We start from the raw sequence: 12,933 nt of genomic DNA, 5'->3' as shown, positions 1-12,933 counted from the left end.
CTAACAAAATTGAGTGAATATCTCAGAGAATGGACTGAATAAAAAGGAAGAGTTAAAACTAACTTTGAAAGTTATCTGTTGCCTTCCTGCCACAAGAAGAACAGAGGCAATTATGAAATGTAGCATATTCGTTAAGCACATTGCATGTTCAGGACCTGAAAGTTTCACCTAGACAACCACAAAGGCATGAAGCCAATGAATGGGTGACAGCAACCAACACTGAATCTAAACAAGCCTGAAAGAGAAGTGTTTTCCTATAATTTCATGAAAATAGGAAGCAGAAGGGTACAAAATACTGAAGAAAGCACCCATTCACTCATACCCTGTGCTACCCCACTCCAGCATGACATGTCCTAAGCAGGCTGCCACAGATAGATAAGAAAAACAGAGAAGATTCAAGAAGAAACCAACCCCAGGAGAACTTCCCTAAGACTTCAGCATGGATTGGTGAGAGGAAGTTAACTAAAATACTGCCAAGGGATTACATTTTAAACTCTCCCAGTGATTTTGTTGGAATATTAAAATGCTGTTGTAATGTAAAGAGCTAACTATCTCTTTTTAATCACCAACTGGTTAGACCACATATTTCTGGAGAGGAGACAGGAGCTAAACATTGGTAAACAGAGAAACAATGAGGATGTAACTGAACTTACAATTGTTAATATTCATAACAGATCTGTTTTAAATGACTTTTTTCTAAGTAACTAATTTAAATATCTTCTTTGATTTCATAGAATTTAGTTAGGATTGCTTATTTTACCCAACTATCAACTTTTTAGGTTATTATTAATAACTAGACAGTCTACACTTGCCCTTAAACATAAATTATTCTGCACATATATAAATAATTTTAAGAATCTAATAAAATACTAAAGCTGAACACAATAATTTTGGGAAATAGTACACTTTGATCTTAACCTACCAAGAGAAAAACACTCTCAGAAGCCAGTTACTCTCAAGGGTGAAATCTGTTAGAAGCTCTCCAGAAAGGTACATACAGAAGAGACTATAATGAAAGTAACCATCATTTGTGTTCAGCCATTCGTGTTGTTTTGTTTAATGTTTTCTTTTCCTTTCTTTTAATACTAAAACAGTCATAGGTAATCATTATGATTATTTTAGAACATAAGAATGGCCATACTGCATCAGAACAATGGTGCATCTATCCCAGTATCCTGTCTTCCAACAGTGGCCAGTGCCAGGTGCTTTAAAGGGAATGAACAGAACAGGCAATCATCAAGTGATCCATCCCCTGTTACTTCCAGCTTCTGGCACTCAGAGCCTAGGGACAACCAGAGCATGGGATTGCATCCCTGACAATCTTGGCTAATAGCCACTGAGGGACCTATGTTCCATGAATTTAACTACTTCTGGAGGGCCTCAGCTGGAGTTCTCTGTCCAATTTTGGGCACCACGCTTTAGGAATAATGTGGACAAACTGGGGAAAGTCCAGAGGAGAGGAACAACAGCGATAAAAGTTTTAAAAAACCTGACCTATGAGGAAAGGTTCAAAACCTGGGCATGTTTAGTCTTGAGAAAAGACGACTGAGTGAGGACCATATAATAGTCTTCAAATATGTTAAAGGCTGCTATAAAGAGTGCAAGGATCAACTGTTGACCACGTCCAAGAACTAATAGGCTTGATCTGCAGCAAAGAAGATTTAGGAAAAACTTTCCAACTGTAAGGGTAGTTAAGCTCTGGAATAGGCTTCTAAGGGAGGCTGTGGAATCCCCATAACTGAAAGTATTTAAGAACAGGTTGGACAAACACCTGTTAGGGATGGTCTAGTTCACTTGGTCCTGCCTAGGATTACTTGGACTTGATGATTTCTCAAAGTCTCTTCCAGACCTATGTTTCTATGATTATATGACAAACACAACTTCTTATTACTCAATTTATTTTCTACATTTAATGTTTATTTCTTTAAATCATTTTCAATTGGTAGCCAATACAGAAATATTGCTATCAAAGTTTAAGATCAATGAAAGCAAGTAGGTTTAACTTGTGTATTCTCTATTATTTATATATTTCCATAATTTGTTCTTTATATTTGCTAACAATCTGCATTTAAAATGAGAGAGCTGCTAACACTTCATAGGAGACTTTGCAAAACAGTTTGGACATGATTGTCAACTTCAACGTGTGCATGCACTTGTGACAAACGTGTGAGAGTGCACCTGGAAAATCAGGGATATACATACTCTCTTGCCATGATGTGAACATAAGTGGGCACATAAATGGGCAATATGCAGATTTACATGGATTTCTGGGATCAAAATTAAGCCCACTGTTTCAAAACAATGAATCTTGCATATAATACATTAGCTGTGGTTCTTCCTTACTGCCTTGTATTATTAAAGACATTTGTGTAAAACCACAATCTTCGTTTTATTAAGAGTTCATCTACTCCTGCTTAGTGCTCATCAGAATTCACAACTTTCCGTTCATTGTGACATCATAATCATTCCCACAAGTGTGCTGTCACAAATAGGAGCAGATGAACTCACTTATGAAACAAAGATCCTGTGTTTATTCAAATGTCCTTGGAAATAAGGAAGAAAGGAAGAAAACAACAGAAACCATAAGATATATCAGTTGAATTGTTTCTAAAGAGAAGGGTTTTCAAAGATTCCCATGAAACACCAATCACTATTTAAAATCAAGCCTGTTCCTCTGATTTACTTAAAATGCAACAAAGCTTGCAAAATAGCGTGACTCATATTGCAAAAAGACAAACTTTCATGCTCAACGAACAACTTTCAGAAAATATTAAGGTTTTGACACAAAGCAACAAAACCAAGGATATGAACAGCCAAGGGAAAATATAGCATGTTTTCCTAAAACTAAGCGAGTCAGAAGAATGGAAACACACTTAGAAAGCTGTAAGTGTGGCACCACACTGAAATGTGCCCACTGAAGAAAAGTGGAGGCCCCTTTAATGAAGATCAGAGAGGGAGAAAAGCCCCACGTATGTCCCTTGGACACACAGTCCAACCCTCTTCATCTTCAGTGTTCTGAAGGAAGGGAAAGGGACAGGTATTGTATCTTACACTAAGCTCCCAGCCCCCCACTTAAAATACTAGATCCCACAATATTAGAATGCTCACGATCTTAAGTTCCAAACTGGTAAGCAGTAAAACCTGTGAGTTTTTGAAGTGTTTCTGAGCATTCACCTAGCCAGACTATAGCCTCCTTGGTGATGGATTAGTTCCAGGGGGAAATGCAGGGACTTTTACCCCTTTGAGACCCCAAACATTCCCTACTCATAAGACCACAGCAGAGTTCGAAGTTTGGTATGAAAAAAAATCCCTCCAAACTGTCTCTTTTCAATCTATTCTCATCCTCCTGCCTCTGTGTGGCCTGTGTGAAGGGGAAGCAGAATTAAATTCACTGCACTCAGGGAAAAACAGGGGCTTCTTTATTCTCACTGGGGACAAATAGCAGGCACTGTCATGGCTGCACTCTCCGCTACACACTGGCTGGTATAGTTGAGCAGCTGTGTGGTGGCAGCAAGCTACCTGCCACAAAAGTGTGTAGTAATGGGTGTTTGGCCCTGGCCTCAGGAGCTCTGCCTTCCTGAGGGCAATCCTGAGGTAGTGCAGCTCCATGTTCCCCTTGGCTACAGGCTGTATCTCAATGGCACAATCTAACACTAAGAATTTTACGCAGCTCTCATTACTGCAGGGTGCAAGAACATGTAGCAAAGCATTAGGGCCTGATACTTTACACATTAGAGCCAATGGCAAATTACCCAATGATTTCAGGGTTAGCACAATTAAGAGAATTAAAAAATATGAAAGACAATGAGCAGCATATGCTATAAAATATAAGAAAGGAATCATGTTTCTTGCTGATTTACATCCTTGAAACCCACTGTAATGTAATGAGTTTACACTGGGGTGTGAACACAATAACTGAATGTAGTTGATACCAGTCAGCTCTGTGTTCTTGGGGAACCAGGACGCAGTATACAGCCTGTCTGACTCATGAAGGACACCCCACCCCCAGCCTCTGCTTGAACCAAAACCAATCAGAGAAAAGACTTGCAGAGAGCAGTGAAAGGTGGTGGGAGACACACCTAAACCCCTTCGACAAGGGTGATAGGATTAAGGCAATTCCTCTAGCCTCATCTTCATCAAAGATGGGACAGGGAGGCATCTCCATTAGCATACAGAATGGAGAACAGAGATTCCAAGGCAAGAACCGCACTGAACTCTGGGACCAGAAAAGCAGAGAAGCACTGCATGATGGGGGATCTCTGCTCCAGATGTTAATGAACCTACACCTGCACACACCCAGCTCAGCAGTTATCAGACCAATTCTAGTAATGAATATTTGATTGATATCCAAAATACTGAAGCAGCCTAATTCCACTGTGAGCTCCCTCCGAGGAACACCGCCCAAAGCCAGGAATGATCAGCTCCCATGTCTAGCCTAAACAAAACAACTTTGGTATTCTCCCTTGTTTACACATAAACAAATCTAGTGTTCTTCCTTGAACCACGGTTGTTTCTCTACAAAAACCCCTGCCTATGTTCAAGTAAGTGTTCTGATGCTTGGATCCAAACTCTGCATCAGTTCCACTGGGATTTCATCTTCTCCTGACTGACCATGCTGAGGGCTCTGCCTGTCTCCAGCTCTCAGGACCCTGAGCTACCACCATCACTTCGGAACCCTGACCAATACAAGCTTTATGGAGTGGTAAGACCCCACCTCTCTCTCTGTTTTCTTTTCTACCTCAGGTATAACTTTCTAACCCTAACTTGTTTCATCAGGTATAGTTTTCTATATATGACTTATAATGTAACTGTTATGTTTGTTTAGCCTCTCCTTGTGTGGTTATCACTATTATTCAATAAATAACTTTTATGGTTAAGATGGTTGCTTCTCTCTTTCTCTCTCAGCTTTACTCTTTTGTGTTTTTAGCTTCCCCATTTACTCTGCAGCAACGCCCCTCTTACCTAAGCTAAAGATCCCTTTAGCGCCCAAAACTACTGTGTGGTTTGCTCATCAAGTGGGATACTACCAGTACAATTGTAACTTGAAAGTGGGGATAGGGACATGCTGAACCTTGACATATGAGAGTGGCAGCTTGAAAGTGCTGCTTGATCTAGGTCACTGAGTCCAGGGGCATATAAGGGTGGCAGCCTGAAAGTGCTGTTCGACCCAGCATGCTCAGGTTTACTCTATTCCAGTGCAGTATCTGTGGCATATAAGGGTGGCAGCTTGAAAGTGCTCCTTGACCGGGTCCACTCAGACTTGTTCTGTTAATGTATGTGTGTGTTCATCTGGTTCTGGGTCTGGAGGAACCCAGCTCTTGGGAACCTAGGACCTGCAGGATAGCTCCACTGGGAGGGAATTTGCAGAAGGGAGAAGTAGAGCTCCATATGAAAACACAAGTGACACAAGCAATACATTGATAGAATTACAGAACCCCCCGCACACACACACACCCAGAGGAGTAACCCTAATAAATGAACATACCCCAAAGTAACAAGCAAATCTGGTAACAAGTTGAGCAGGGTTGCAGGAAGAGGATGGCCCAAGATCTAAAGTCATATCATTCCATCTTTGTAAATAACTATGTCATTTGTAGCAACCAAAGCAGCATTTCAAATATATCCTTTGGCTAGAGCAGAATGTCATTATAATCTCAGTGCAGTATTGTACAGTGATGACTTACAAGGAATTCATCCGTTGCTCTGGGTAGAAAGCACACATATTCTGGCCTTTGTGGAGAAAGGAGAAGGTCACCACTTTTGCCCTTTGAGCCATAAATTACAAGGGTTCTTTTACACTTCTGTGGCTCTGGGGAATCTCTGGCAGTTTTAACCTGCACTTTCCATTGTCCTGCTAAATAAAAGCAAAAGATCACATTTTTAATAGTGAGTGGGAATACACAGGGATTTGATCATCATTATTATTACAAAGCATTTGAGCAATGTCATAAATTTACATGATGTTTTACAAACAATGGACAGCCACACACCCTCTGCCTCAAAGAGATTACAGTCTAAATAAGAGATGACGTACACAGGACTCCAGTTGAGGAGTGGATATGTAAGAGAATATTAATAATGTGGACAAGGGAAAAGGAATCCTTGGCTAAGTGGTTACATGAATTATTTTTATTGCTATAATAATAGTGTAATAATGTATAATAAATTGGTTGGTATAATTAATTGTATTTATGTATTTATTTAAATATAATTGATTTAATTCATTCATTCTTTAATTTAATTTCTTAATGCATGTATTTCAGATGAAAATTATTTATCTATTTAGGAGATGGTAGATTATTTAAAATGGAAGACTTAAACATAGGAGTCACCCGAAACAACTGAATATAAGAACACATAGCTGCTTGAATAGTACAAATTAAACCATGATTGATTTTTAAAGATTTTTGTCAATAAGAATGGTCTACTCAGTTGACTATGATTTGAGGGATCAAATTATTCACTAGGGATCCAAATTAAAGCCCAAAAAATTCAGTGGGAGTTTTTTCATTTTGCTTCAACATGATTTGGATTGGACCTTGTTACAGTGTATTTGGACAGTTGCCATGCATTAATTAAATTGTTTGCAAACCATTAATTCATGAATTCTAGCAAAAATATACCAGGAAATTGTATCAAAGTTATGAATTATTTTCCTGTTTAAAAAAGTTGCAGAAAACAGATCATGGAGCAGAAACAATACTGTGTGACTTAAATGGATGCTAGTGCCCAAAAGAGTAGTTCCTACTGGCTGGATGGAATTTGCTCATGATTTCAAATGACTGAACCTTGAGGTATCATAGGGGGCAAAACGGACCTAATAAAGATAAGAAATTAAGAATCTGTGCTTAGTTTGTGATGTGTATTTCTATAGTGTTGTCATTTGCTGATGATTTTAATATAAAGGAAAACTATTTCATGATCATGTATCTACCCACAATGCATGTTGTCAAGAGAAATTTTAGAGGCATTTAATTCACTTATAAACCTGGATGTACTTTTTCCTGTTCATAAGCTGCATTTTTTCCTGCCTATTTTTTCCTCCATCTGTTCTAGTTTCCTTGGCTAATGCTTTTTTCCTGTTTTCTTCTTTGGTCTATGTAGCTTATCCTGTCCCACCCCCCACTCTGTAGAGAAGGCTTTCTGTGTCACAACTGATTGTTCTGTGGCTCTTTGGGGTTCAGACACAGCACAGCAGGCAGACATGCAGCTCACAATCAGTCTGGTGGGTGACAGCTAGGTTTTGTCTTTTTAGGGTTATTTCCAGGAATGAGTCAGATGCAATATGTGACAGATACAAACCTTGTCTAATGAGGAACTTTATTTGTTAGATATGTATGACCAGCCAGCTTCAGCTCTGCTGAGGCACAGAGATGCAAATTGCAGCTCCCTGTGCCAGCCTGGCATGTTGTGCCCCTTAGGGATTCATGCTGGCGAGGGAAGTCATTGCTGGAACTCTTTGCCATTAGTTTCTTCAGTTTCAACCAGGTCTTCACACAGTAACCCCACAGGCAGAGAGGCTGAAGCAAGGCTACAATGAGTCAGATCATCCCTAAGTCACCCAGGCCATGCCCTATCTACAATAAGCACCACTCTCTTCGAGGGCTGCACAGGCTGCCCCTAAAACCTAATGGAAGGGAGATTGTGACCACCACCTTATATCACAGTACCTCCCTGGTAGACTTTCCTCCACCTGGGCCCTGCTTTACTTGAGCAGAAGGTGGATAAGGCAGGGTGAGTCTGTCCCAAGGAGAGAAGGCAGCAGTGCATATGTAATACCAACAGACCCCAGTCACCAGCGGCCAGAACTGAACCTAGGACTTCTGGAGCTTAGTACATGAACCTCTATAGCATGAGCTAAAAGCCATATGGCCCTTAGCTAAGGCTGTAGAACAGACTCATTTTATCTCTCTCTCCAAGTGGTCTCGGTGCCACTAGGTGGGACAGAGCACCACACCCAGGAAGAGTGTGGGTTACACATAGTTGCAGGCTTTCTGCTGCAGAATGCAACATGCTAAGCGCATATTATGAGACCAGGAAGCCATTCTGAACACTGATTTATTTTAATTGTTGCCCAATGGCTGTATCTTTTCTTAATTATTATTTCCAAAGAAAGGTTAATGTATCAGTGATCAAAGAGTTGGGAGTTTCCCAGGAAAGGAATCAGTGGTTAACAGATTTAAGGCCTCTTAGGCATCTGCGACTGCTTGTTCTCAAGCGTTTACTTTTCATTCCTTCCACAGTCTAGTGTCCTGGCCAAACTAAGCTAATTGCATTTTCTCTCACTTCGGTAAATTCATTTCAATCTGCTCACTCCAGAGTCAGAAGAAATGTTTGTCTAACACTTTAGCTCCCTTGGACATTTGCTTATTAAAAAAATGGCTACATTAGAAAAGGAACTAGTTGCAAACACCAATTGGTTGATGTATAATACAATGGTAGTTGGGGTGGTGGCTTTATATTCATACTTTTTTTTGTGCAAATCTGGAAGTTCTCTCGTCACTTCTTTCAGTACTTATTCAGACAAATCTGCCACTAAAATCTGTGGAAGCTCTGGGTGCTTAGCACCTCTGAAAATCAGGCCACTATTTAGGTGCTTTATTTTAGATAACAAGCATTGAAAATTTTGGCCTTTGTACCTACCATATAAAAAGATGCATTTACTTAATATATCATGTACCATTCACTGTGTTAATGTCAGTGGACTGTATTATCTGTATGTTTTGTTTATTAGCTATGGCCCTTTTCTTTTGAAAAATCAGACTGGGGCTTGTTAAATGAACTTGAGAGAGGAAGTAGAAAGGCTGTTTCTCAACAAAGTATCAAAATTCTCTCTGTCTTCTAAAACATCAGTGCAACTAAGGCTTTCATTTTCATGTTAGCCCAGCAATGCTGCCAGTGCATGGGCGCTTTGTTAACTCAGGGGGCTACATCTTCTTCTTATATAAGAAATGTAGGTCGTTGTTGGTGTTTTGTAGATATTACTCTCTGATTTCCCAATATCAGTGCTGTATGTTCTCAGGACTGATAAGGACATACTACTTTCTTAGATGTTGCAGCTGCTTAAATTATTTTACTGAGGGAATGCACAGAGATCATGGAAATTTTCTTAGCTTGCTTACTTCGCTTGTCTTTCAGTAGCTTGCTACAGAGTTTGCCACCCTGCCTGATTTGCTTTTTCAGTAACTTCAAAGTCCACCTGACAAAGGGCATTGTCGCTGCCATATATAAACAGGGCTGTGACACGGCACTATCAGCAGCACCCTGATCACTGGCAGCGCTGTAGCCTGCAAAAGGCTGTAGGCCCACCTGGAGGCAGTTTCCTGGGAGATTCTGAGCATTGAAAATCACTGGGCTAACAGTATAAGGATAAGATATAAGTGGAAGGAACAGGAAGCAAGGGGGAGCCCGGAGGGTGAGCCTGGGCTGAGGAGTGAAGGCTGTGGGGAAACCTCCCCATGCTCTAAGCCAGCATTACACTACAATACTTTGTAATGAATGAATGAATACATGGTGAAAGAGTAACAATCTGGTGTGTGTTCATGATGGTGAGACCACACATACTGGCCAGGCAGTGGAGTGCACTAAGTAGCAACAGAGGTGCCTCTGACATGGACTAATATTAACCTGCCAGGAGTCTGTGGACTACCTGTGATCATTTTCACCCCATCAACAGAATCTGAAAGAGGAGAAGGGACTATAAAAAATCTGAGGAATTTCTGGGGAGAAATTTTTCTGTTTTTCTATTTGTTTTTATATATCTCTCTGCCCTATATCCTTGTATGACAATATCTGTTAGCTGAACTGCTTTAACTGCTGCTGAACCACATTCTGTGCAACACCCATAAACTCCTGCAATACCCCAGAGCATCTCATGAACCACACTGCAGGAGTCTAGCTCCTTTTATCTGACTGCAACATAAACAACACTGTGGAACACTATATCTTGCCTCTTCCCTTATTCTGCATTATTCTGAGACGCCACCTATCATGGGGGCGGGGAGGTGGGGGGAAAGAAAAAAGGAAATCATCCCTACAATATAAAGCAAATATTTACAGAGTCATGAAGTGTCTGATTCACCCGGATACTCCCTTGATTCTCATTTGAGTGCTGAGAGCAATTATCTATCTTCTTTGCCAAGACAAGTGTATTGGAACCCCTCTCTCTTACATCGAGCACCCAACATGGAATGAAGAGGGCATGAATAGATCTGCTGCCTTATTTGGTTTGAGAGAGTCTATCTATGATCTGAGGATGCTCCAGAGCTTGATGTAGCTCCGCCTCCTTCAGGCAGAACCCTTGTTCTTAGGTAGCTCGTGGATATCTGTATTGTAGCCCATTTGCTAGTCTCTAGAATGAATACTTCATTTGTAGAAAGTAGAGTGGCAGCCTGACTGAAAAGTGCTGAGATTCAGCTAGTGCTCAGGAGACCTGCTTAACAATGGTGATCAGCTCAGTTTCAAATACCCCTATTGGGGAGAAGGCAACAGGGAAGATGATGGCTGAGCAACATTAGCCAGATAGAAGGAGATTCTCTGGGTTTCGAGAGTGGCTTATTATCTCTCAACTATTTTGATGTAGTGACCTTTGCTTTCAGATAGACCTCAGCATAGTGTTCCATGCCTCTGTGACCTTGAGGCAAGGCTGGATTACTACAATGCCTTTTTCTGATGGCTTCTCTTGGAACTCACTTGCAGACTGCAATTACTGAAGAATGTGACATCTTCACTGCTCAAGGGCCTTCACTTATGAGAATCAGTAACACGAGTGCTCTGCCATCTGCACTGGTTATCTATTATTCTGTGAGTGTGTTTAGTATTTAAAGACCTAAATAAGTCTGCGAGAGGGTGTATACCTGTCATACTATGATCTGCAGTATCAATTGCGATCAGCAGAGTTGAAACTGCTTGGTGCAGATTTGAAAGGTTAGAACAAAGGTCTTCTCCATCAAGGGTCTGTGGCTCTGGGGAGTTCTCTCTACTTTGACATACACTCAGATACTGCACATAAGTGGATATCTGTGGGTTGAGTTCAAGACCTCCTTCCTAACCCCTTTGCTCTGTTAACTTCCCACAAGCCTCAATCTTGTCTCTCATATTATTCAACAGCTATATGGCATAGCTGATTAGACTTACAGGCTGAAATGTCACCAGTACTCAGATGACACACTGCTCTACATCTCCTTTACATCAAACAGTACCATCTCCTGGCTTTCTCTATGCCCAGCTGAAACCAGCACTTGGATGAAGAACAGATGGCTAATCATGAATCAAGCAAGATTGAAGTGTTGCTGATAGGCCAAGGGAGGCTTTTCAAAAACCTTGCTTCCTCTTTAACACTCCCACTACTGAGAACATCTGCCCTCAGACTGATAAATCAGCTTTGGTGTCCTTTTGACTCCTCAATGCTACCGAAGGCTCAGATAGACATGAGATAAAGAACACCTCACTACCTTATTGGCTGGCCAAAAGATTGTGCCACGTCCTGTCAGACGCAGAACTAGTCATGATCCATGCATTCATGCTTGATTATTGCAATGGAATACAACTCTGAATGAAGTCACACAGCCGGCAAAACTCAGACTAGAACAAAAAACAGTAGTCCATCTGCTTAGCAACACAGGCTACCATGAACACATCTCTCTGATGCTCCAATCTGAACTGAATGCTTACTGAATGCAGAGTCCACTTCAAGGTCTATGGTGTGTAATCAAAGCTCTCCATGGGAATAACCCTAACTACCTGAGAAATTGCCTCTCCATCCATGAAAGCTCCATTCCACTGGAACAATGCAACTGCTGACCAACAGAGGAGACTTTGAGAGCAGGACACCAAACTTGCTGAAGTTGGACCAAGATTTAGCTTATGGGGCATATCCCACAAAAGATAAGTAACCACAAAATTCACCATTTTCAAAACTGAATGCAAAGCTCAGTTCTTTGACTTTATTTTCTCTCAGTAAGATTTTCAGATACAGACACCAACTCACCCACCACACTAACCCACAAATGTAAATCAAATACCTATGAACTCATCAAGTTATTTATCCTTAAAGCTGGCAAGGAAGAAAAAAGAGGTTATTTATAGTGTTAAATACTTGAGCTACTACAATGATAGGCACTATATCTGTGGATAGGTAAGTAGACAGACAGATTTCTAATATTAAGATTTCATTTACTCAGCCAATTTTATTCAACCAAATGAAGATACTGTATTTAACTACACTGACCAATTTTATAGCTTAAGTCTAAATTATTTCTGGATACTCTTAGAAAAACTATGCTGAACTTGACCTGAAACTGTTTCCACTGTCACTTCACAATATATTTTTCAACTCACTGATGCATGTTGGGTGAGCTGTCCCTGTGTATTAAATGACAGTGGCATTGGGTAAACAAACCAGTTCTTGAAATCTGTTCTCAGAGGAATTTCTGACTGATTTCAGGACTGAACAATAGAAATGGGAAGAAAACCAAAAATGATTTGTGTGAAGTATCTCCTTTGCTCAATTCATTTGAAAAGACATGACATGGCATCTTTATAGATGACTGCGCTTGACTACTACTTGATACTTTACATAAATGATTACTGTGGAGGAAACTAATTTGTTTCATTGATTTGTTCACTTTATACCAGGGGTAGGCAACCTATGGCACCGGTGACAAAGGCGGCACGTGAGCTGATTTTCAGTGGCACTCACACTGCCTGAGTCCTGGCCACTGGTCCGGGGGGTTCTGCATTTTAATTTAATTTTAAATGAAGCTTCTTAAACATTTTAAAAACCTTATTTACTTTACTTACGACAATAGTTTAATTATATATTATAGACTTATAGAAAGAGACCTTCTAAAAAAGTTAAAATGTATTATTGGCACGCAAAACCTTAAATTAGAGTGACTAAATGAAGATTCGGCACACCACTTCTGAAAGGTT

General features: G+C 40.4%; 1 protein-coding gene across 7 annotated transcripts in view; it reads right to left on the bottom strand.

The window, feature by feature from the left end:
- Positions 1-12,933, bottom strand: part of LOC115646790 (lipoxygenase homology domain-containing protein 1) — a 313,208-nt gene that overhangs the window by 117,780 nt on the left and 182,495 nt on the right. For 6 of the 7 annotated variants that reach the window (XM_030553098.1, XM_030553099.1, XM_030553095.1 and 3 more), the window contains one exon: positions 5,685-5,854. In XM_030553098.1, the coding sequence (XP_030408958.1) occupies positions 5,685-5,854 (170 nt within the window). The remainder of the gene's footprint in view (positions 1-5,684; positions 5,855-12,933) is intronic. The other variant, XM_030553097.1, reaches the window with a different exon arrangement.

Source organism: Gopherus evgoodei, chromosome 2, assembly GCF_007399415.2.
Source record: "Gopherus evgoodei ecotype Sinaloan lineage chromosome 2, rGopEvg1_v1.p, whole genome shotgun sequence".
NCBI classification, from domain to species: domain Eukaryota; kingdom Metazoa; phylum Chordata; order Testudines; family Testudinidae; genus Gopherus; species Gopherus evgoodei.
This window is presented reverse-complemented; position numbering and strand designations above follow the sequence as displayed.